Source organism: Cherax quadricarinatus, chromosome 24 (genome assembly GCF_038502225.1).
Source record: "Cherax quadricarinatus isolate ZL_2023a chromosome 24, ASM3850222v1, whole genome shotgun sequence".
NCBI lineage: Eukaryota > Metazoa > Arthropoda > Malacostraca > Decapoda > Parastacidae > Cherax > Cherax quadricarinatus.
This window is the reverse complement of record NC_091315.1, coordinates 41,252,118-41,277,865: the sequence shown is the minus strand read 5'-3', so window position 1 is coordinate 41,277,865 and position 25,748 is coordinate 41,252,118. Positions and strand designations below refer to the sequence as shown.

Here is a 25,748-nt window from a genome sequence, read left to right as displayed (position 1 = left end):
CAGTACTGTGTGTAATAGACATTTAGGTAATTATTAAAACTTATGAAAATAGTAGCTACTACTAGTAAACATAAGAAGTTCATAACATGTTATGGAATTAGTGGATTTTATGATATTCAATTCACACTGTATGCTGTTAAAATTTGTTTTATGAAAATAATTTTATTAAAAGGTATAAGAAATGTTATAAAACTTATTTATTTTTCAGAAAACCTACCAAAGGCTCATACATGTTTCAATCGCATTGATCTTCCTCCATACGAGTCTTACAGTAAGATGCTTGAGAAGCTTACTCAAGCTGTAGAGGAAACTTGTGGATTTGCTGTAGAGTGAGTCATCTGGAAAAATTAAAGTCAATTTTTTAACATAAGCATGAAAGGATTGTATGTGAAGTATGTGATATGTGGTTATGATAAAAATGTGATACCTTATATAACATTGTCAATTTACTTTTTTTTTTTTGTGAATTTGTGTATATTTGAAATAAAATGACTAAAATGATTGTCATAATGAAGGTATTGAACTGTATGTGAGTTTAATATTAAATTATTTTCGTCCTTTTTCAAATACCAAATAGTGTTGCAGCTTCAATATTTTTTTTTAAAAAATGCATGTGCAAAATGTTTTATAAATTTTTGGTTTTAGATATGAATTTTAATTTGAATACTAAGGTACAATACATAAACCATTACTGAATTATTATTTAATTTTCAGTGTTTTAAATATTTGAAAAATTAATGTGAAATATAAGTAAAGGACCAATACTTGTTTTTTAATGAAAGTTAGAGCAATTTTTGCCTATTATGTGTGTGTGGACTGGAAGTATAAGACAACCAATCTGTGCACTTGTTAACTTATGTCTTAAGCGATTCTGTTAATAGCAGATCTTGGGTGTCTTCCGCCTCGTCAGTGGTAATGACAAATTCCAATCAAGATTCACTAGTGTTCTTTAACTGAGACACTATGTTTAGTCAATGTCAAAAACTGTGATAGCAATACAGTTCCAACTTCCAGGGCAGTGACACTTATCTTTTAAGCCTGTCTCATAAATGTAGACTCTTGTTAACAGTCAACACTTAAGTATTTTACAATTGGTCTTAATTTATGATCCATGGTGTTTCATATATTAATGCCACTGAGATCTTTAAAGTTCATTGCTTTATAAGAGATGTATACACATGTGATGTTAAGGAGTAATATGATCCAGTTAGTTGGGGTTTCTTGTATAATATATTTTATACTTAAAATGACAACATATCAAAAGTGATGTTTGATACATAATTGCTAAATATTTATACTGCCAAGGCAAAGAAAATTTTATTAGGCTTCCTTTTGAGTAATAAGAGATTGTGTGGAAGAGATCAAATTATGACATATTGCTGTATTTATGATAGTACTGTAGTCAGATATGTGCAACTCCCCTACATTTACACAATTTGATATTTTATATATACAGTAAAACCTCTCATTAACGGATTTCAGCAACTTCGGACAAAAAATTGGCTGGACAAATGCTCTAATTACCAGGTAGAATGGAGAAAAGTCTGTAATTCTGAATTTTGTCCATTAGCATGATTTACTACTGATAACTTTATTTTTTATCTCAGTTTCTCAAATGCATTCATACTGTGTGTATGTACCCTGTATGTGTGTATAAAGAGCTTACATTTATTTGGTAAAGATTGGTGAGGAATTGTAGATTTATTATTTATGATGTGTTAGCTGTTAGTGGTTGTCAGGCAGGGAGGAGAAAAGGAGGGTAGGTGGATGGATGGCTCACCTCTGAGCCAATGAGGGATCCTGCCCCATCATAGGGGAAGGGGGAGGGATGTTGGCTGGGAGCCAAGGAGGAAGGCCTCTTCATCTCTCACTGATTCACTGCCCCTCTCCCTGCTTGTATAAAGAGCTTTTTTTTTTTTTATTATTATTATTGAGTATCTGTACTGTGTATGTACTAATTATATTGTGTTGGTTACTGGGTAGAGGGGCAGAGTTGGTAAGGCAGGGAGGTAGGTGAGAGCCCAGGGAAAAAATTCCTGTTAAAGACATTCATTCATCTGTCCCCATACACCTGTGATCACACAAACATACACTCACTCTTACTCATCTCTCACACCAGTCAATTCACCTTCACACTTAACATCCACCCACCTATTTCCCCTCTCGACCACTTATCTACCCCCCTCACCCACCCATACTCACACCCTCTTTCATGACCACCCACCCCTAACCATATACCCACTACCCCGACATGTGTTCTGAAAGCCACCCTCTCATGCCCACGCACCCACATTCCCACTCTCTTTCATAACCACCCACATTCACACCTTTCTTAATCACCCACCCCTCACCCTGATATTCACACCCAGTCACGCTTTCTGAAACCACCCCCCCTCCCGGGAACATACGTGTGCACACACTGAGCACATCTGAGGCGCACATCAACCATTAAATAACTGCTGTAGCTTATGGGCGCCTAGCAAACCTAAGAACAGCATTCCAACATCTTAATTAACCTTTTGACTGTCGACGTCGTATATATACGTCTTACGAGGTACCGTGTTTGACGTATATACAGTGGTCCCTCGCTTTTCGTAGTTCTCGGCAATCATAAATTTCGCCAATCATAGGGGTATTTTCGTATAAACATGGACTCGCTTTTCATAGGTTGACTCGCATATAGTAGTTCGTCCGGGACACGTACGCACGGTGTGAGCCGGGGAGGCCTCCCTACCCAGCCAGTCTGGCATTGTTTACCAGTGATTGAAGGTCCCTTCAAGTGCTCCTATGAAATATTTCATAATATTCCACTCATTTTAGTGCTTGCAAGTACTAAATAAGCTACCATGGCTCCAAAGAAAGCTCCTAGTGCCAAGCCTGTGGTAAAGAAGGTGAGAAATATGTACAGTGACAAAGTCTTGGGCCATTTTAGGGAAGTGTTAAAGAGATGCCAGAAACAGAGCTCTCTCCACAGTTACTTTGTGAAACAGGACTAGAGTGACTCTCAAGGTGGTCCTAGTGGCATTAAGAAACAGAGAAGAGAAGCAACTGGTACCTGAGGTGTTGCCGGAAGGGAATTCCCCTTCCAAACTGTAAACAATCCAATCTCTCTCCTCCTCCAGTCTCCCATACACTAAGAAGAATCTCCAATAAAGGTAAGTGTTATGCTGTTAATGTTTCATTCAACATTTCCCATTGTATTGTTTATGTACTACATGTATATTTCATGTAAAAAAATTTTTTGTTTTAATACTTCTGGGTGTCAGAAACGGATTAATTGTATTTACATTATTTCTTATGGGGAAAATTGATTCGCAAATCGTAAATTTTGTTTATAGTAGCTCCTCCAGGAACGGATTAATTACGAAAAACGAGGGACCACTGTATACTCATAAATTCTAGCAGCTTCAAATCAAGCAGGAGAAAGCTGGTAGGCCCACATGTGAGAGAATGGGTCTGTGTGGTCAGTGTGCACCATATAAAAAAAAATCCTGGAGCATGCAGTGCATAATGAGGAAAAAAAACTCCGACCGTTTTTTTTAATTAAAATGCCGACTTTGTGGTCTATTTTCATATAGTATTTATGGTTGTATTCTCATTTTCTTGGTCTCATTTGATAGAATTGTAAACATAGAAATAGAGGTGATTTAGAAATAGAGGTGATTTTGATTGATTTTACTATAAAAAGAACCTGGAAATGGACCTCAAAGTAGGGGAAATGTTTGATTTTTGCCGATGTTCAAAAGTAAACAAATGATGTCATAGTCCAATAAATGCCCAACTAGCCATTCTAATATGCAGTCATGAATGAGTTGATGTTATTTATACAATTATTACAGTATTGCATAACAGTAAATCTTCTAATTTTTGTTTGAATAAAAATTCAAAATAGAAAGCAAGAGTAATATCAGAGGGGCTTGGAGACGTGACTGATGAACAAAGAAAATGTTATTTTAGAGCCAGGAATGTCTGCATTGTTCATTCTGGACCTTATTTTGAAATTGTCATATTTTTTAATTTTCATGAAATTGGCCAAATTGCAAATTTCTGACCACATTATTGGGTAGTTGAAATTGGTAAATGGGCAGTTTCTTGTACTCAGTCGATAGAAAAAATGGAGTTCTAAAGAAATAGCTGTGAGTTTGGTCGACTGGAACAATGGAATTAGCCGAAAATAGGGCTCAAAGTGCGCGAAATCGCTGATTTGTAAATAACGCCGAGGTCACTAACTTCGCGAGAGCGTAATCCCGTCAGTTTAACATCAAATTTCATGTTTTTGGTGTCATTACAATCGGGAAAAGATTCTCTTATCATTTCATAAGAAAATAATTTTTTTTTTTTTTTGAAATTTTGCGACACCATGAGACACTTCAGGTTTGGGGGTTGCGACAGTCAAGGGGCTAATAAGGAATTGTTCAGGACCCTGTACATTTTGTATGTTAGGCCCATATTGGAGCATGCAGCACCAGTTTGGAACTTACACCTAACCAAGCACATAAGGAAACTAGAGAAAGTGCAAAGGTTTGCAACAAGACTAGTCCCAGAGCTAAGGGGTATGTCCTACGAGGAGAGGTTAAGGGATATTGACCTGACGACACTGGAGGACAGGAGAGATGGGGGGGTATATGATAACGACATAAAATACCGAGAGAAATCGACAAGATGTTCCAGAGATGGGGCACAGCAACAAGGGGTCACAGTTGGAAATTGAAGACTCAGATGAATCACAGGGATGTTTGGAAGTATTTCTTCAGTCGGTGTTGTCAGGAAGTGGAATAGTCAGGGAAGCGATGTAGTAGAGGTAGGATCCATACATAGCTTTAAGAGGAGGTATGATAAAGCTCATGGAGCAGGAAGAGTGACCTAATAGTGGCCAGTGCTGTGACTCGACCCCTGCAACCACAACTAGGCGAGTACACACACACACACTCGCACGTGCGCCTCCTTTTTTCATTCCCACCCTCTTTCACATCCACATGCACCCTTTCCATGAAAATGTAATGTACTGGTGTGTTTTAGTAGTGTTGATATGGACAATTCACCTTGTCTATTGATTAAGGGATTAGTAGCTTGGTAACTGGCATGTAGAAGCTGGGCAGGATACAGTTAAAGCACAGCTGCTAGATAGCAGTTGATTGCCCATGTTGGTTACACTATTCAGGGTATAGAAGTAGCCAGAGCCAGATCTATAGAGAGAGATGTATACAGTGTGATGGCAGGCCTGAGCTCTGGCTTATGGGCACAGAGGTTCCACACTCAAAAACATGGGAGCCATGCCTTGGCACAAATTACAAATGAAAGGAAAACCCAGTTACATAAAGTAAAATTTTGGTAAATTATGTATAGTATTATGTAATTACTATACAGTTCAGTACTGTATAGTAATTGCAATACCCATATTCTTAGTGTCTGGTTTCCCTCTGCATTAGGGAACCAAATTCACTAATTTCAGAAGACATCCTGACAATCATAAAAAATTAATTTCACAAGCTGGAAGTTGCAAAAAATCAGCAATATTTTACACACCCCCCTACCTATTAGTCCGTTAATGAGAGGGTTGTGTGTGTGTTTGTGTTTTAAAAGATAAATATGTATTACAAATTGCCATAAGTAACATTTATTCAGTCAGTGGCCAAGACCATCAGTTTTTTTTCCATTTGGCATTCATACCTACATGAACGTGAATCTCAGTTTGTTCCTTACTGTCTGGTGCCTCATTGCAATGTAATATCAAGTTACAGTAATTAGCATTTAAATAACTGATCTGTGAAAGGGTTTTAAGCTGAATGAATTCATTCTTGTTAAGAGTCTTGCTATTGCCATTTATAGTAGTTTGAGGGACAAGTGTGCTGTGTATGTGTACATTAAACTCATTATTGTAAATAACTTTCATCTCATCGTCATGATTGACATGTACTGGAGCTGCAGATGGTGTACACTTGTATGTTTGGATGCCTTAGTAATAAATTATGCTTCACAAACTGGTAATACTCAAAAACTACTTTTATTTTGAAAAAAAAAAAATTTAATAGGTACATTCCAACAGTTTTATTTTATGTAGCTTCGGTGATAAAGTATATACAGTAATTGTTTCTGGCAGCTAAAGGTATATATTACTTTCCTAGTTAACAGTAATAAATTACTCCTTTAAGAAAGAAAAGTAGTATAATTAAAAATGTTTTGAAATTTTTGGATTAGCATTGTTCATTAAAAAAAAATTGATATCTAAGAGCTCTTAAATTTTGTGCCAATGTTTAATTTTCTTGCAAGTTTGTAGAAAGGTAGATTTACAATATTAAAATTTTCTTACATTTTTCAAATCCTCTAAACATCTTTCATAGTCTGATGCAAAACATGCAGTAGTTTTAAGTCAAATATCAATGATCAGGGTAATGACATGCAGTGGTTTAGCAGCAGTGATGTGCATTTGTATCTTTTACTAACCATATTTACCTGTAAGAGGATACAAGGTAGGAAAGGATTTACAGTAACTTTTACATGGCAGTTTCTGCTATATAAGAGCCCTGGATCAAATCTGCCTTTCTTGCTTGGGAGGATGCCATTCCACAGTAGTGGTTCATGGTATTATTCACTACCTCTTAAGAAAAAAATAGCACTTGTTTACTGTTATATACTTGCTGGATTTGTGATTTTTATATATTTATACAAGAATATCAGGAAATAAATACTATAGAAACTGTTTAGGAATCAATCGTATAAAATTCATATTGATATATTTTTCAGACTTTAGGAAAAGTAATGTAATACAAGCAAGTTACATATCATTGATGTTACAAATTCATTAAATTATGTAGATGTTTTGACATCCTGTGAATTGCTAGTTTGGATACAGTACAATATATAAGAAGCTTGGTTATTGGCCCATTATACCAAGTTATATTCACTGTATTCTAACAAGATAATTGTGTTTACTGTGTTCAAGATACTATGAAAGTACAGCAAGCAGCCAGTCATGTATTTAGTTGTGCTATTAAGAGAATATTTAGGATTTTTAATAAATTTATAAATGATACAGTTTATTGATACCCATTTAATGTATTGCATGTACTTCAAGTAACTACTTTTTGTGTCAAAAAACTTTTATCACCAGCAAGCTCATCTGGCACTAATAATATAATAAAGTGCTAAACCTGAGAGGATCATACAGCACTGCTGGGAGAGATGTGAGAAATTATTATTATTATTATAATCAAAAAGAAGCGCTAAGCCACAAGGACTATACAGCGCTGCAGGGCAGGAAGGAAGCGAGGGCATCAGGTGGCAAAAGGGAGATGGATGAGTAATAGGTTACGGATAACAGCGGGGCAGTGGATGGTGAAAGGGTAAAGGGCAGCAAGAGACTGAACTAGAAAGGGCTGAGGGGAGTGCGAAAAGTATCATCAGAGTTTGTGGAGTAAATCAGTCGTTGTCAAGAAGTCAATGAGAGAGTCAGGATTAAAGGAGGGTCCATCAGCAAGAAGGGAAGGTAAAGAGAGAGTAGTAGAACGAAGACGACGTTGGAGGTAAATTCTGCGTGCTCGTTGATAGAGAGGGCAGTCTAACAGAATGTGGCTAATCGATACTGGAACTTGACACTGCTCACAGAGAGGAACAGGGTGCCTCTCCATGAGATACCCATGAGTAAGACGAGTGTGGCCAATGCGAAGGCGGGAGAGAGTGGTCTCCCAACCTCGGCACTGATGACAAGAAGACGGCCAGTAACCTATGCTCGGTTTAATAGAATGAAGTTTGTTACCGAGCAGAGTTGACCAACGTTGTTGCCAACGGGTGCGAAGGTGGGTAGCTATTGCAGCAAAATAGTCCAGAAATGGAACACCTCGATAGGAAATTGGTAGGTCATGTACTGCTGACCGCGCAGCAGTGTCTGCCTGTTCATTGCCCTGTACGTCGACATGACCAGGGACCCAACAAAAAACAATATCTTTGTTTGGTAGAGATACGGCGTAGCCAAAGTTGGATATGGAGAACTAGGGGATGAGATGTATCAAATTTTCGTATAGCCTGTAGAGCACTAAGGGAGTCTGAGACTACTACAAATGATGACACAGGCATAGATGCGATACGAATAAGTGCTGCAAGAATGGCATACAGTTCAGCAGTAAAAATGCTAGCTGAAGATAGTAAATGACCCCGTACGACGCTGTCCGGAAACACTGCTGCGAATCCGACGCCGTCTGAAGACTTAGAGCCATCTGTGTACACAGCGGTGGCATGAGAATGGGAGTGGAAGTGATCAAGAAAAAGAGAGCGGGAAGCCACCATAGGCAGTTGAGCTTTCGAGCAAGGGAGTGAGAAAGAACAGACCCGAACAGCTGGAACTTCCCAGGGGGGTAGGGAAAAGTGAGATGCTACATGAACATATAAAGGTGGTAACTGAAGGGAAGACAAGAGTGAATGTAGGCGAAGAGAAAAGGGACGGAGCAAACAGGGGCGGCGAACGAATAAAGAATGTCTATTAATATCGGTGACCATTCTATAAATGGAAGGATTGTGTAGATCGTGAGAGCGTACATAGTAGCGAAGGCAATGGGCATCACGGCGATCAGACAAGGATGGAACATTTGCTTCTGTATAGAGGCTCTCAACAGGGGAAGAGCGAAAAGCACCAAGGCACAAACGTAAGCCTTGGTGATGGATAGAGTTAAGGCTAGAGAGAGTAGCAGGAGAGGTCGCGGAATAAATCTGGTCACCATAATCGAGTTTCGATAAAACGAGGGCTGAATGTAGGCGAAGCAGAGTTCGACGATCAGCTCCCCAGGAAAGATGAGCAAGGGTTTTAAGAAGGTTTAGCTGGCTGTGACAAGTTGCCTTCAGAGAGGTAATGTGAGGTTTCCAGGATAACTGACGGTCAAAGAGAAGGCCTAGAAACCTGACTGTATCACGTTAGGGGATACGGGAGCCATAGAGATACAAAGGATGATTGGAGATAACAGAGCGTCTAGTGAAAGTAATTTGGTGAGTTTTGGTACTTGAAAATTTAAACCCATGTGTGGTGGCCCAAGTGGAAACACGGTCGACCGCATGCTGGAGAGAAACTGCAATAAGGTGACAGTCAGCGCCTGCACAAGCAATAGCGAAGTCATCAACACAGAGTGATGACCAAATATTGGGTGGAAGAACAGAGGCCAAATCATTTATAGCAAGGAGAAAAAGTGTTGTGCTTAGAACACATCCCTGAGGGACACCTTCAGCTTGGAGGAAGTCCGGGGAAAGAACATTATTGACTCGAACACGGAAATGTCTGTCAGTTAAAAAGTTCTTAAGGAAGGATGGTAGATTGCCTCGGAGGCCTAAGGAGTGGGCCTGGGCCAAAATATTATACCTCCAAGTTGTGTCATATGCCTTCTCAAGGTCAAAAAATATGGCAATAACTGAGTGATTATTCGCAAAGGCATTACGAACATACGTATCCAAGCGTAGTAAGGGGTCTATGGTAGAACGACCCTTACGAAAGCCATATTGACTAGCGGAGAGACTGTTGTGAGTCTCTAAATACCACATTAAACGTCGATTTACGAGGCGTTCCATCACTTTGCAAACTGCACTAGTAAGAGCGATGGGGCGATAGTGGGAGGCATCATGTCCTGTAGTACCCGGTTTGCGGAAAGGGAGAACAATGGCAGATTTCCACAGCTGGGGAAGAACTCCTTGTGCCCAAATAAGATTGAAGAGGTGTAAGAGGACTACAAGGGCTGACCGATGTAAATGTTGTAACATACGAATATGAATGTCGTCAGGCCCAGCTGCCGATGATCGGCAAGCTGAGAGCGTTGCCTCCAGTTCTTGAAGTGTAAAAGGCACATTATACTGTTCTTCTCTGAGAGAAGAAAAGTCCAAGGGTACTAACTCTCTGGCAGACTTTGAGGAAAGAAACGAGGGGCATAGATGGAGCCCTCGGGAAATACGGACCAGATGTGTGCCAAGTTCAATGGCAACGTCGAGAGGGTTTGCTACATCAACACCAGTGACCCGTAGAACAGGAGCCGGGTCAGGAGAGTATTTACCACTCAATTTCCTCACTTTTTTCCAGACTGCACTCATAGAAGAAGCAGAGGTGATGGTGGAAACATAGTCTCGCCAACAAGTGCGTTTAGCTTCACGGATGACACGGCGAGCGATCGCACGCTTCTGCTTAAAATCAAGAAGTCTCTCAGCGGTTCTATTGTACCGGTACCTGCCCCATGCAGCACGTTTCAAACGTACTGCACGAGCACAAGCAGGAGACCACCAAGGCACGCACTTCTGAGAATGCCTGCCTGAGGTTTGGGGTATAGAATGAGAAGCTGCGGTATAAACTGACGTCGAGAAGATGTGTAGGAGCTCATCAATGGAGGATGAAGAAGGAACCTCACTAAAAGCAGTGAGGTGTGAGTAAAGATCCCAATTTGCCTGATCAAATTGCCAGCGAGGGCTACGGAAAGGTGGTGAATAGGAAGGAGAAGTAAGAATGATCGGAAAATGATCGCTGTCATGTAAGTCTGGTAGAACAGACCAGGTGAAGTCTAGTGCAGTGGAGGAAGAGCAGACCGATAGATGGATGCAAGAGAGAGTATGAGTACGAGGATCAAAATGGGTGGGAGTACCCGTATTTAAAACATGGAGGGGGTGAGAGGCGAGGAAAGCCTCCAACTGAATGCCACGTGAGTCACAATGAGACCCCCCCCCCAGAGGAAATGGTGGGCATTAAAATCACCAAGTAACAGAAGTGGTGGTGGTAAGGATGAAACAAGAAAGGCAAAGTCTGGGATAGAAAATGCTCGAGAAGGAGAGAGATATAAAGAACATATTGTAAACCACTTATTCAAGTGGATACGGGGTGCAGTGTAATGCAGCGAGGTATGGACAAATAGTTGACAGTACGGAATATCATTGCGTAGAAGAAGGGCACTTTCATTAAAGGTCCCATCTGAGAAAGGATCCGAAGAATACAATAAATTATAGCCTGAGATAGGTTGGAAAACAGCCGAGTGTAATTTTGGTTCTTGTAAGCAAGCACCAACAGGGGAAAACCTGGAAAGCAACATCTGAAGCTCACCCCGATTACCCCTGAGGCCGCGGATATTCCACTGTAAATAGGCCATTATTGGCGATGAAGAAAATACCAGGAATCTGTAGGTAAAGGCACCTACGGACTAGAGGGGTTAGAAAAGTCAACGTGTGGTGGCATTGGAAGACGTTCAAGTAGCGAAGGAACGGAGCGTTGCGAAGAATGGGGCTGTGAAGATGGAGGAGAGGGAAGAGAAGGAACAGGAAGTGAATCAGTGTCCATTGAAGGTTTAGTCTCTGCAATATATTCTGAAATGGCTTCAAGGGTTTCTGAATTCAAAGATGTATGGGAGACCATATTGGAGATAGGAGGAGGAGGGTGAGTAAAGATTGGGACAGTAATGGACTGTACCAAAGTAGAGGGGGAGGGAAAAGTGTAAGGGACTGGAGATGAAGTGTGGGGGGGGGACAGAAGAGGCAGAAACCTGGGAGGTGGCAGAAGAGGGAGAAACTTGGGAGGGGACGGGGGTGGAAGGCATAGTACGAGGAGGAGGGTGAATCTCCACACTTGTAATAGAGCCAGAGAGAGGGGAAGAACTAGGTACAGAGACTGGAAAGGTAAAGTGTGGAGGTAGAAGAAGGGAAGGAAGGGGCAAAGAAGATTTGAGCAATGTGGATTTTTTGGACTTCTGAGTAGAGGGGCGATTGGTATTAGGTGTCGTACGAGGTCTTGTCGATACTGGGGCTTGTGAGGAAGGACGCGAAGATGTGAGAACAGACTGAGTTGTAGTCGGGACGTCAGAGCCAAGGACAGCAAAAGGATTAGATGCCGTAGTGGCTATGGGAGGGGTAACAACAGAGGAGGCTGCAGAAGATGGGACCCCAGAAGTGGGGGGACGTTTGGAAACACGAGAATAAGAAACACGGGGTAGTCTCCCTTGGAGGCGGAGATGAGTAACTGCCATAGCATAAGGGAGACCTTCTGCCTCTTTGAGGCAACGGATTTCACGTTCATTTAAGTAGACCTGGCAACGGCGGGAGTACGAAGGGTGAGCTTCATTACAATTAAGGCAAGATGGAGGTTGACTGCAAGATGTATTAGAATGGTCGTCGGCACCACAGACTGGGCATTCGGCCATAGATCTGCAATATTTCGCTGGGTGACCAAAACGCCAGCAATTTCTACATTGTTGCGGTGTAGGTATCACCTTTCGAACTTGTAACCGATGTCCCGCAACATATACAGAGGACGGGAGTTCTCGGCTGTCAAAAGTTAAACGAGCCACATTGCAAGGGTAACGTCTCCGCCCCCGGGCAGGAAGGACATAAGTGTCTACTTTGAGGATTGGGAGATCCTGGAGTTCCAGCTGTTCAAAAATGTCATTGCCACATGACTGGAAATTCTGTTGGACTATGGTATGGGGCAGAATGACAGTACCACTACAAGAATTGAGAGAAAGATGTTTTTCAATAGTGATAGGTGTAGTATCGATATTCGAAAGGAGAGAAAGATCATGAGCTTGGGTAGCATTCTGGACAGTGACGATGCGAGTACCGCTCTTGAGAGCGTGAAATGAAATATCTCTGCCAACATGACGCAGGAGCGCTTTGCCAATACTATGGTCAGAAAGGTAGGCAGAAGAAGAAGTCGGTCTTAAAGTAAAGAATTTAGTCCATTGTGTGGTCCGAAACTGAGCGTGGAGAGGGAGTGCTTGACGTGTCGGTCTTTTCCGAGTAGAATGGGAAGGTAACGAAGGAGCATCATCAGGAGATTGACGTTGGCGTTTAGGAGTAGGACTGGAGTTGGTCCGGCATGAAATGTGCGGGCGATTCGAAAATTGCCGTACCGTAGAGGGAGAAGCCGGAAGCATAGTCAAAGGAGAGCGGAGTTCAGACAAATCGAAGGAGTCAGTCGAAGCCCCGGTACCTGAAGCGGGTGAGGAAACAGCACCAGCAAGAGGTACAGGGGCATCAGGAGTGTCCGAAGAGTGGTCTAAACACAAGACAGGGTCAGAATGGGGTGCGGTATCAAGAAGGGGCCCGGGGGTAGTGGGTTCATGGACTAGGGCTGCCATGGTTAGGTTACTCCTTTGCTTTTTGTTTTTAAGAAAAAAAAAAGAAAGAAGAAAAGAAAAGAAAATAAAAATAAAAAAAAGAAAAAAAAAGGGGGGACCAGGGAGGGATAGTTCCCAGGAGGAATGAAAGGGCCAGAAATCTCCCTCCGTGCCCAAGAGGACCTCAGCACCACTAGTAGCGCAGATGCAGCATGGAACCCGTGCCATACCCTACCCTTCATGCCAGTAAACCAGCAATCCGGGATAGCAACCTCACATCTGCCGAGCTACCTCGGTGGACAAAAGAGAGAGAGGGCGGCCGGATATCCGCCACAAAGCATACCTCCTTCGGCCACCACCCCTGGAATCCGAAAGATGGCTTCCAGAGATACACCCGTCGCCCGAAAGACACCCAAAGCTACTCCGGGATACCGGAGAGGGATCGGGACATCCCCAGGCAATCCAGATTCCACGGCAAACTACGCCACCGCCAAGAACCTCAACGGAATGGGATGGACCCCGGTGTCCTTTCCCCTACCTAGGAACTAGCGCGTCTGTGGGAGAAATCCCAAAGGCCAAAAAGAGGAAGGGCAAAAGGGAGGGGTGAGGAGGAGGAGGAGGAGGAGGAATGGAAAAAGGGGAGGATGGGATAGGGGAGGGGAGAATGGGGGGGTAATTAGGTTCGGTCTGAGGAAGAAGACCGACAGGGCTAATTCCTCAGACCAAGAGCCTCTTCACCACGCCAAGGAGCCCCCCTTGAAGAGTTTTTTTTTTTTTTTTTTTTTTTTTTTTTAAATTTCCGACCCTGAGAACAAGTTTAGGAGAGGGCCTGCCAACCCTGAAAGGGTTAAACCATCTATGATATTTTTTAAAAATTATATAATAAGCACAATGCATAACATATAAAGATGATAAATAGATCCCACAGTAGAATAAATAAACATGTATGAGATGTGGTAGCAGACGACTTGCACAAGTGATGCCATATTAGAAATGACGATAATAATAATCACCGAGTCTCATTAAATATCATATACAGTGGACCCCCGCATAGCGAACTTAATCCGTGCAAGAGGGCTGGTCGTTATGCGAAATGTTCGCTATGCGAATTAATTTTCCCCATAAGAAATAATGGAAATAAAATTAATCCGTGCAAGACACCCAAAAGTATGAAAAAAAATTTTTTTTACCACAAAAAAATGTTAATTTTAGTACACACAAACTGAAAAAGGCATGCACAATTACATGACACTTACTTTTATTGAAGATCTGGTGATGATTGATGGGATGGGAGGAGGGGAGAGAGAGTGTTAGTGTTTAGAAGGGGAATCCCCTTCCATTAGGACTTGAGGTAGCAAGTCCTTTTCCGGGGTTACTTCCCTTCTTCTTTTAATGCCACTAGGACCAGCTTGAGAGTCACTGGACCTCTGTCGCACAACAAATCTGTCCATAGAGCTCTGTACCTCCCGTTCCTTTACGATTTGTCTAAAATGGGCCACAACATTGTCATTGAAATAGTCACCAGCACGGCTTGCAACAGCTGTGTCAGGGTGATTTTCATCCATAAAGGTTTGCAGTTCAACCCACTGTGCACACATTTCCTTAATTTTTGAAGTAGGCACAATGGATTCCACAACTGGCATAGGCTTCTCAGGGTTAGCCCCAAACCCTTCAAAATCTTTCTTAATTTCCATACTAATTCTCACCCTTTTTACCACAGGGTTGGCACTAGAAGCTTTCTTGGGGCCCATGGTCACTTATTTTCCAGAAACAGCACCGAAAACACTGTAATAATACGAAATATTCCGAGTGTATGCTTGAATGTTACCGCGGAGGCTGGCTGGTAAACAATGGGACGGGCGGCACATGTGAGGCTGGCTGAGGCCGCACATTGGACGCGTCTCGGACGAAGGTCGCTGAGCGGGTTTTTGTCCACTATGCGGGGCAAAATTTTAGCGAACAAAGCGTTCGCTATGCGGATTGTTCGCTATGCAAGGCGTTCGCTATGCGGGGGTCCACTGTATTACATTACTATACACACTTTCATCAATCCATCCATGATATTTTTTTCAAAATTACATAATAAACACGATACATAACATATAAAGATGATAAATACACCCCACAATAGAATAAATAAACATAAATATGAGATGTGGTAGCCAGACTTTTACGAGTGACGGCAAGAATAACACTTTTTCTAGTCCAACATCAGAGAAAATGTGATACTGGGGGTAAATGTAGAAAATTATTCCTTTCGTATGCAAGTTTATTCAAGTATACACAAATACAGTTACATAGATTATCATACATAACAGCATATGTGTAGAGAACCTAGGATAACCAAAAAAAGTTAGTGACTTATTTCCATTGCCTTCACTCAGAGTCATTTCTTTTAAAAATGGTATTACATGAGAATGGGAGTGTTCCTCTTCATTTATTCTACTGTATCAGTGTAGAGACAACTTGTACACAAACCAGACGTGTGCACTTTGTTTACAAAACTTGCGTTCGCCTGGTTTGTTTACAGAACTCTGTGCCTGTCCTCCCTCACGTACTCGTTCTCTCTCTCTCTCTCATTTATTCGTTTTATCTCGTTTACTCACCCTGACTCTACATTAAGACTACAAATATTTTAAGTAATGAGTGAATAATGTGTGTATTTTACTTTTTTATTGTTTTTTGATGCCTAGTTTTATTGCTAACTTAATATATGTTAGTGTAAACTTGTTATCTAGTATTTGTATGCATTTATAAAGGGGAAAAAAAAAGGGTGTTCCACTTTATGGTGGTAGCTTAGAACCTAACCTGCCGTATAAGTGGGGCCCTACTGTATGTTGAAATGACAGTGCAGCTTGACAGTTTCTGCAGTGGTGCTGGGCATTTTTTCATGAGGTACCTGAGAGAGAGGCTTGTGTGACCAATACACAGACACGAGAGTGCAGTCTCAAACAACACAGCGGTGCTAAAACAATGGCCAGAAACCTACACAATGTCTGACAAAATAATTTTTTGTGACCCACTCAAATTAATGCTGTTGCCATCAGTTATGGAGTTGAGAGATCACTGAAAAAAATGAGTAAATACCCCAGTGGGAAACTGGGAGGTCATGAACAGCTAAGCCTGTTATGCACTAAGTCTGACACCACTATGGATGATGAAGTAGACGATGACTCAATGTACGTGATAGCAATGAGAATTGCATATAGCTTTGCTGTGAAAACACTGGCTGAGTCTAATAAGTGATCCTGGGGGAATTCGGAACCATCCGTATACATTGCAATAGCATGAGAATGGAAGAGATCAAGAGCAAGTGGGTCACCAAACAGAGTGAAAGGAACACATAAAAGACTTGTAAATAATTGTCAGCTGAAAGACTTGTAAATAATTGCCAGCTGACCTTTCTTTCAAACAACATACACTGGATCCCCGAGTTTCGGCAGCCTCGACTTTCGCGAAATTCGACCTTCGGCGAGTTTTTTTTTGGAAAAATTTGGCCTCGAGTTTCATGAAAAAACTCGTGTTACGGCGACTGTCTGGTACCCGTCTGCCCATCACCGTGCACACAAAGCCAGTCTCCCACGCCATTCACGCTCAGTGTGCCATTGTTTACCAACATGTGACCATCACCCCGCGGGTTCATACAATACATTTCATAATAATCCAGTGTTTTTTGTGCTTGCAACTGCTAAATAAGTCATCATAGACCCAAGGAAAGCTAGTGCAAGCCCTTTGGTAAATAAAGTGAGTGACAGGGATGTGGAAGAGTTGGTGGAGGACCACAGGGAAGAGCTAACCACTGATGAACTGCAAGAGCTTCAACTGGAACAGCATCAGACCACAGCCGAGGAACTTGCTTCAGAGGAGGAGGAGGAAGAGGGAGTGGATGAGGTGCCGTCTTCAGTGATTAAGGACATGTGTGGAATGTGGAATGAGTTGCAAAGTTAGGTTGGTCAGGGTGATACTTTTCAACAAGAAATAAGCCGTATCTGCAACATGTACAATGACAGTGTTGTGTCCCACTTCAAGGAAATCTTAAAGGAACGCCAGAAAAAGACCTCTCTGGATAGATATTTTGTGCGCCAGGGGTCCAGTGACTCAAGTTGTTCTCAGTGGCATTAAAAGAAGAAGGGAAGTAACCCCAGATAAGGACTTGCTATCTGAAGTCCTAATGGAAGGAGATTCTCCTTCTAAACAATAGTGTACACCTTCCTCCTATCACCTCCTCCCATCTTCCATCCACCCAGAAATCTTCAGTAAAGGTAAGTGTAATGTTATTATTATTTATTTTAAATGCATGCACTTGATTTCTGATTGTTTTCACTATGTAAATCTTTATTTAATTTGAAAAAATATATTTTTTAATATTTTTGGGTGTCTGGAACGGATTAATTTTATTTCCATTATTTCTTACGGGGGAAAATGGTTTCGAGTTTTGTGAATTTTGACCTTCGGCGGGCTCTCTGGAACGGATTAATCATGAAACTCGGGGGTCCACTGTATTAAGATAAAGATCACGACGGCCAGGAGGATGATGGGGTGGGTATTGAGAATTTCTAAACTTCAAATCGCTAGTGCTCCCTCATTTGGAATATTGCTCAGTGCTGACAGCCCCAGTCAAAGCAGGAGAAATATCAGAGCTGGAACAAATACAGTTTGTCTATGGCACAGAGAGCCAGTGAAGCACTTAAATTACTGGGAACATCTTAGTCTTGAACATGTACTCACTGAAACAGAGGAGAGAGATACACGATAATATATACAGTAGGACCCCGCTTTTCAGCGTTTTGCCTTATGGCGTTCTGCTAATACAGCGGTCTCAAATTATGACCAAAACTTTCTATACGGCAAGCGGTCTTTCAAATATGGTGTGCACCACCCAGTTTGTTTACATTCTCCATGAGCACATATCTCTATTTTGTAATAATAATCACTCTTGGGCATATTAAATGTCTAATTTTACGTCAATACAGTGGACCCCCGGTTTATGATCAGCTCCCAATGCGACCAATTATGTAAGTGCGTTTGTATGTGTATGGTTGGGGGTCTGAAATGGACTAATCTAATTCACAATATTCCTTATGGGAACAAATTTGGTCAGTACTGGCACCTGAACATACTTCTGGAATGAAATATTGTAAACCGGGGGTCCACTGTATAGACATTTTCATTAATCTGATATTTTCTTCAAAATTATATGAGAAACACGTTACATAGCATATAAACATGCTGTTTATATGCTATGGAGGTGTGGTTGCCAGGCAGGGGGAAAATATTATGTCACTCCCCTTAACACACAACACTTTTGTTTACAATTCTCGGCATGAATTATTCATTACTTCTCCCTTTGTTTATGATGGCATCTAAAGGTAGTTGTTATAAACGATTAAACTCAGTGAACACGGTATGTCGATGGTAATGTGGCTCTAGGCCATATTAAATATTGTGTAGCTATGTAGGCAGGTGTAAGTATGTAGCCCAGGCAGACTACATGCCTACATTATTATTATAACTGATAATTATATGTATGTGTACCTGTACCTAAGTATGCCTTCACCCAGGGCGTCATTTCTTCTAAAAAATGGTGTTGCATGAGAATGGGTGTTTCTCTTTATTCTACTGTATCAACGTAGAGACAACTTGCACAATGTAAAGTGACGAAAACCAGACGTGTTCATCAGGTTTGTTTACATTATGTGTGGGTGGGGAGGGCTGCCCTTCCTGGCTACCCTGACTTCATACAAATAAAACTCACCTCTCACCCTACATTAACCCTTTGACTGTTTCAGGCCCCTCTCTGAAACTGTCATTCTATGTCGCTCAATTTTTGAAAAAAAAAAATTATTTTTTCTTATGAAATGATAGAGAATCTTTTCCCGATGGTAATGACACCAAAAGTTCGAAATTTGGTCGAAAACTCGTGGAATTATGCTCCCGCGAAGTTAGCGGTCTCGGCGACATATGCATATCGGCGATTTCGCCGACTTTGAGCCCTATTTTCCGCCAATTCCATTGTTCCAGTTGACCAAACTCATAGCTATTTCTTTAGAACTCCATTTTATCTATCAGCTGAGTACAAGAAACCTCCCATTTACTAATTTGGACGACCCAATATGGTGGTCAGAAATTGGCAATTTGGCCAATTTCACGCAAAATAAAAAAGATGCCAATTTCAAAATAGGGTCCAGAATAAACAAGGTAGACATTCGTGGCACTAAAATAACATATGCTCTGTTCATTAGTCACATCTCTAGGCCCCTCTTATATTATTATTGCTTTCTATTTTGATTTTTTATTCATACAAAAAAATACAAAATTTACTGTTATGCAGACGACTGCATTATTGTAAAAATGGTATAAATAATATCAGTGCACTAGTGAAAGAATATTAGACTCCCCAGTTGACGTGTACTGGACGTGTGGTGTGATTTATTTACTCTTGAACATTGGTAAAAATCGAACATTTCCGCTACTTTGAGCTCAGTTTCAAGGTCGTTTTCATCGTAAAAGTAATGAAAATCATCTCTATTTCTGTAATATGTTTTCCATTTTATCACCTAAGACCATGAAAACGCGAATACAGCGATAAATACTATACGAAAATACACCTCAAAGTTGGCGTTTTATTCCAAAAAAACGATCAGAGTTTTTTTTTTCTCATTACGCAATGTGTGCTGCAGGATTTTTTTTATGTGGTGCACACTGACCCATTCTCTCACATGTGGGCCTACCAGCTTTCTCCCACTTGATTTGAAGCCACTAGAATTATTGAGTATATATACGTCAGAAACATTGGCTCGTAAGACGTATTTATACGTCGAAAACAGTCAAAGGGTTAAGAGTACAAATATTTTAAGGTAATTAATGAATGTAAGGTAATTAATAAATGTACTGTACTGTATATGTATTTTATCGCTCTGGGGAGCTTTAACCCGTAAACGGTCCAAACGTACATATACGTTTTTACCGCTAGTGCCCCAAACATATATATACGTTCTATTTTTCCTGCCTTCAAATTTGGCACGATTGGCCTGAGATGCCTTGTCAGCATAGAATGGGTTCTAACACTCAGTGTGTGTGGTATTAAAAAAGTCTGGGACCATTTAGTACCTTGTGGGAGCACCAGTTCAAATGAGCGCCAACTAGAGCAAACAGCGCAGCAAACACCTGGGATTCACTGATGTCATGTAGTATTAACACTCCTATTTTAAGAGGAAAGTGATTTTGACTCTGAGTTTAGTGGCTTTGAGGTGGATGTGGCCACAAGTGGTCGAGAAAATATAAAAAAAAACTCGATAATAACCCATGTGCAATATTTGTGCAACACCCTTTCAGAATGTCTTGTAACCTATGCCCTAAGTAAAGAGAAACAATTCTGGCTGGCTGCCTGACTGGGTGATTGGCTGGCTAGCTGGCTGGCCAGCTGCGTGGCAGCCAGCTGCTGGCGGCCTGGCTCTATCTCCATTTGTCTATCTGTATCTCTGTCTCTATCTATCTCTATCTGTCTATCTCTGTCTCACAGGTACGTATAAATACAAGAATACAGTGTAAATTACCTAGGATAACTCAAAAAATCCAGACAAAGTGCTATACTCTGCTTGAAGATGTGAGTAAATGTGATGACGATGCAGTCTTGTGGCTCTCTCTGAGACAGAGAGCTAGACAGATAGACAGACAAATACTGACATGTTTGTGTACCAGCGAAAACAAAGCAGGCCCTAATCTTTTCTTATCAAGTCTTATCACTGCACCCTTGCGAATGCTCATCAAACGTCAGCTCTTATCAAATGTTATCTCTTCTTATCACGTCACTGTCAGGGGTGGACTTTGTTTTTCATGCTTCAAGGGAACTTATTATTATTACTTATTCTTCTCCTCCTCCTCCTCCTCCTCCTTTTCCTCTTCCTCATTATTATTATATACTTCCACATATCCAAAACATCACTGGGACCTATAAATACTTTGTATATATTCAAAGACAATAGTAAATGACCAAGGCACGTGTAAATTTCCACCTGTCAATGTGTTTGTGACAATGTGAGTACAATTTCAGTACCTAACACTAGTGTTAGAACAAAGATTAGTTATGAAATGACAAGAACTACTATAAATTGTAATTATCAGAACATAAAAATTATATGAAATATGAAAAATGGAAAAAAGATATATTGGCAATATTTCTGCAAGCGGCAGTGCTCCACGTTGCTGCCAGGTGATCTCCAAGTGCCAACTTTGTGGCCTCATATCTTGGTAAGTACTGATCCTATTTTTTTTGTTTCATCCTATAACACTTAGAAAAATGTGCTCTTTTTTCAATAAAAAATTATTTTTTTATTTTTCAAAATATTAGGTGCACTGGGGTAGTGAACGTATATATACGTTTGGACCGTTTACGAGTTAAACATCGTAGTATATTACGTGTGGGTGGGGAGGGCTGCCCTGGCTGGCTACCATACTTCCCAAACCTGACTTTCTACAAATAAAACTCACCTCTCACCCTACATTAAGACTACAAATATTTTAAGGTAATTAATGAATGTACTGTATATGTATTTTATCGCTCTTGGGAGCTTTAATTAAATGTAGTATATTACGTGTGGGTGGGTTGGGCTGACCTGGCTGGCTACCATACCTCCCAGACCTGACTTCCTACAAATTAAACTCGCCTCTCAACCTACATTAAGACTACAAATATTTAATGTAAGTAATGGGTGTACTGTGTGTGTATTTTACTTTTTATTGTTTTTAATGCCTAGTTCTATTGCTAACGTAATATATGTTAGTGCAAACTTGTTACCTGGCACTTACATGCATTTACAAGTGGAAAAAATGGCGTTCTGCTTTCCGGCGATGTCTGCTTTCCAGCAGTAGCCTGGAACCTAACCTGCCATATAAATAGGGCCCTACTATACCTGGAAAGTACTCAAGGGCCTGGTCTCGAATCTGCACACTTCCATAACATACTGAAGTGAGAGATATGAGGGAAGTGAGGCACAGGGGTGTGGTGGACACAATTAGGGAACACTGTATCAACATTTGTGGCCCGACTATTCAACAACTTACCAGAAGATATCAGAAACATGGCTGGAACAAGTGTATTACACTCGCCATCCGGCTTACAACCTGTGCGACATATGACCACTCGACTTACGACTGTGTCTGGCAGCAGGGCTGCCAGATGCACAGTCAGATGCAGCAGTATAATGTGATCCTTTATTGACAATGTTTCACCCACACAAGTAGAGGTAGTAGTAGTTATACATATGGAAAAGTCAGCTGGTACATGAGAAAGAAAGGTTACAAAAGCTATGGCTTGGGTAGCATAAAAAATAGGTTGGGTAAATGTACATGGATGGATGGATTTGAGAAGGTGTGTTTCAGTGTCCCTTTTCTATTACATAAGAACATAAAAAAGGAGGAACACTGGAGCAGGCCTGTTGGCCCAAACTGGGTGTCCTTTATTTAGTAGCAGTTATGTGATGGCAGGGTTTACTGTTCTCAGGAGGATTCTTGCTAAGACTTCAGAGATGACAATGCTGCCTTTGTTTTGTTTGTGTTAGAAACGGTGATTAAAGCTGAAGAAGTGTGCGAGATCATTTTTATTTGTAGGTTTCCGGTAAACTTGAAATCTTAGACTATCTTTGTGAATGTGGACATCTAGAAAAGGTAGCTCGTCGTTGTACTCTTCTTCAGCATTAATCGCTGTTTCTAACACAAAATGAAGGCAACTTCATCATCCCTAAAGTCTTAGCGAGAAGCCTCCTGAAAACAGTAAACCCTACCATCACATAATTGCTTTGTCAGGTCGGGTGGCTGACTGGTTGTCTTTATCTCCGTCTGTATCTATCTCTGTACCTCTATCTGTCTGTATCTCTGCATGTCTTTGTCTATCTCTATCTCTCACAGATATACACAAATAATTATAGTGTAAATTACCTAGGATAACCCAAAAAATCCAGACAAAGTGCTATATTGTGCTTGTAGATGTAAGGCATAATAAGCATGACTGGTAAGTAATACGCATTTTCACTTGTTCAGGAATCAGACGTGACGACTCTGCAACGTGTGGAATATATGTTGGTTCCGAGAGAGAAAGCGAGACAGGCAGACAGAAGAAGACAGACATATAGGCAGAGACAAAGAGACAGAGCTAGACAGACAGACACACAAACAGATAGATGAACAGACATGTTTATATGTAACAGTGAAAATCAACAAACCCAAGGCAGTGCATGATCATCAATTGTCATTCAAGCGTATCTAAAACAGTGCTGGGACCTAAAATGCTTTGTGGATACCACCGATCATAAGGCTTATTATCCCTTCTTTCATCACTTATGAGAGAAAACGGATCTAGCACGAGGGCAAACTGTAATATTATTATTATAATCAAAAAGAAGCGCTAAGCCACAAGGGCTATACAGCGCTGCAGGGTAGGGAATGAAGCGAGGGTATTGGATGGCAGAAGGGAGGAGGGATGATCAGTAGGTTACAGAAAACAGCGGGGCAGGTGATAGTATGGGGGTAGAGGGTAGCAAGAGATTGAAGTAGAAAGGTCTGAAGGTATCAGAATTTGTGAAGTCAGTTAGTTGTTGTCAAAAAGTCAATGAGAGAGTCTGGATGAAAGGTGGGACCATCAGCGAGAAGGGAAGGTAAAGAGAGAGCAGCAGAGCGAAGACAACGACGGAGGTAAATTCTGCGTGCTCGTTGATAAAGTGGGCAGTCCAACAGAATGTGGCTGACTGATAATGGAGCTTGGCAATTCTCACAGAGAGGAGCAGGGCGCCTCTCCATGAGATATCCATGAGTAAGACGAGTATGGCCAATGCGAAGATGGGAGAGAGTAGTCTCCCAACCTCGACACTGGTGATAAGAAGACGGCCAGTAACCTATACTTGGTTTAATAGATTGAAGTGTGTTGTCGAGCATAGTAGACCAACGTTGTTGCCAACGGGTGTGAAGGTGGGAAGATATTGCAGCAAAATAGTCCGTAAATGGAATACCTCTATATGAAACTGGTAGGTCATGTACTGCTGACCGCGCAGCAGTGTCTGCCTGTTCATTGCCCTGTACGTCAACATGACCAGGGACCCAACAAAATACAATATCTTTATGCTTGGTAAAGATGCGGCGTAGCCTAAGTTGGATACGGAGGACTAAGGGTTGAGGTGTATCAAATTTCTGTATAGCCTGTAAAGCACTAAGGGAGTCTGAGACAACCACAAATGATGACACAGGCATAGATGCAATACGGATAAGTGCTGTAAGGATGGCATACAATTCAGCAGTAAAAATGCTAGCCGAAGATAGTAAATGCCCTCGTACGATGTTGTCCGGAAACACTGCTGCGAATCCTATGCCGTCAGAAGACTTAGAGCCATCTGTGTACACAGCAATGGCATGAGAATGAGAGTGAAAGTGGTCAAGAAAGAGAGAGCGGGAAGCAACCGTAGACAGTTGGGCTTTCGAGCAAGGGAGAGAGAAAGAACAGACTCGAACAGCTGGAACTTCCCAGGGGGGTAGGTTAAAGTGAGATGCTACATGAACATAGAAAGGTGGTAATTGAAGAGAAGACAAGAGCAAATGAAGGCGAAGAGAGAAGGGATGGAGTAAACAGGGGCGGCGAACAAATAAAGAATGTCTACTAATATCAGTGACCATTCTATAAATGGAAGGATTGCGGAGATCATGAGAGCGTACATAGTAGCAAAGGCAATGGGCATCACGGCGATCGGATAAGGATGGAACGTTCGCTTCTGCATAGAGGCTCTCGACAGGGGAAGAGCGAAAAGCACCAAGGCATAAATGTAATCCTTGGTGATGAATGGGGTTAAGGCTAGAGAGAGTAGCAGGAGATGCCGCTGAATAGATCTGGTCACCATAATCAAGTTTTGATAAAATGAGGGTGGAATGTAGGCGAAGGAGGGTTCGACGATCAGCTCCCCATGAAAGATGAGCAAGGGTTTTAAGAAGTTTCAGCCGGCTGTGACAAGTTGCCTTCAGAGAGGTAATGTGAGGTTTCCAGGATAACCTACGATCAAAGAGGAGGCCCAGAAACTTGACTGTATCACGTTCAGGGATACGGGAGCCATAGAGGTACAAAGGATGATCGGAGATGACAGAGTGTCTAGTGAAAGTAATTTGGTGGGTTTTAGTGCTGGAAAATTTAAACCCATGTGTGGTGGCCCAATTGGAAACACGGTCGACTGCATGCTGGAGAGAAGCTGTAATGAGGTGACAGTCAGCACCTGCACAGGCAATAGCGAAGTCATCAACATAGAATGATGACCAAATATTTGATGGAAGACTAGAGGCCAAATCATTAATAGCAAGGAGAAAAAGTGTTGTGCTCAGAACACATCCCTGGGGGACACCTTCAGCTTGGATAAAGTCCGGGGAGAGCACATTATTAACCCGAACACGGAAATGCCTGTCAGTTAAAAAGTTCCTAAGGAAGGATGGTAGATTGCCTCGAAGGCCTAAGGAGTGGGCTTGGGCTAAAATATTATACCTCCAAGTTGTGTCATATGCCTTCTCAAGGTCAAAAAATATGGCAATAACTGAGTGGTTATTCGCAAAGGCATTACGAACATACGTATCCAAGCGTAGTAAGGGGTCTATGGTAGAACGTCCCTTACGAAAGCCATATTGACGAGTGGAGAGACTGTTGTGTGTCTCTAAATACCA

General features: G+C 41.5%; 1 protein-coding gene and 1 long non-coding RNA gene across 8 annotated transcripts in view; one reads left to right on the top strand and one right to left on the bottom strand.

Moving 5' to 3' along the window:
* Smurf (SMAD specific E3 ubiquitin protein ligase) overlaps positions 1-7,033 on the top strand; it is a 288,864-nt gene extending 281,831 nt beyond the window's left edge. For all 5 annotated transcript variants that reach the window (XM_070088416.1, XM_070088415.1, XM_070088412.1 and 2 more), the window contains one exon: positions 209-7,033. In XM_070088416.1, the coding sequence (XP_069944517.1) occupies positions 209-333 (125 nt within the window). In that variant the 3' untranslated portion in view covers positions 334-7,033. The remainder of the gene's footprint in view (positions 1-208) is intronic.
* The window catches only part of LOC138853176 (uncharacterized), a 34,352-nt gene extending 11,234 nt beyond the window's left edge, over positions 1-23,118 (bottom strand). For all 3 annotated transcript variants that reach the window (XR_011392389.1, XR_011392388.1, XR_011392390.1), the window contains exons 1-2: positions 20,618-23,118; positions 218-338 (exon numbers count right to left, since the gene is read on the bottom strand). This is a non-coding gene — a long non-coding RNA (uncharacterized lncRNA). The remainder of the gene's footprint in view (positions 1-217; positions 339-20,617) is intronic.
* Between the last annotated feature and the right edge of the window lie 2,630 nt (positions 23,119-25,748).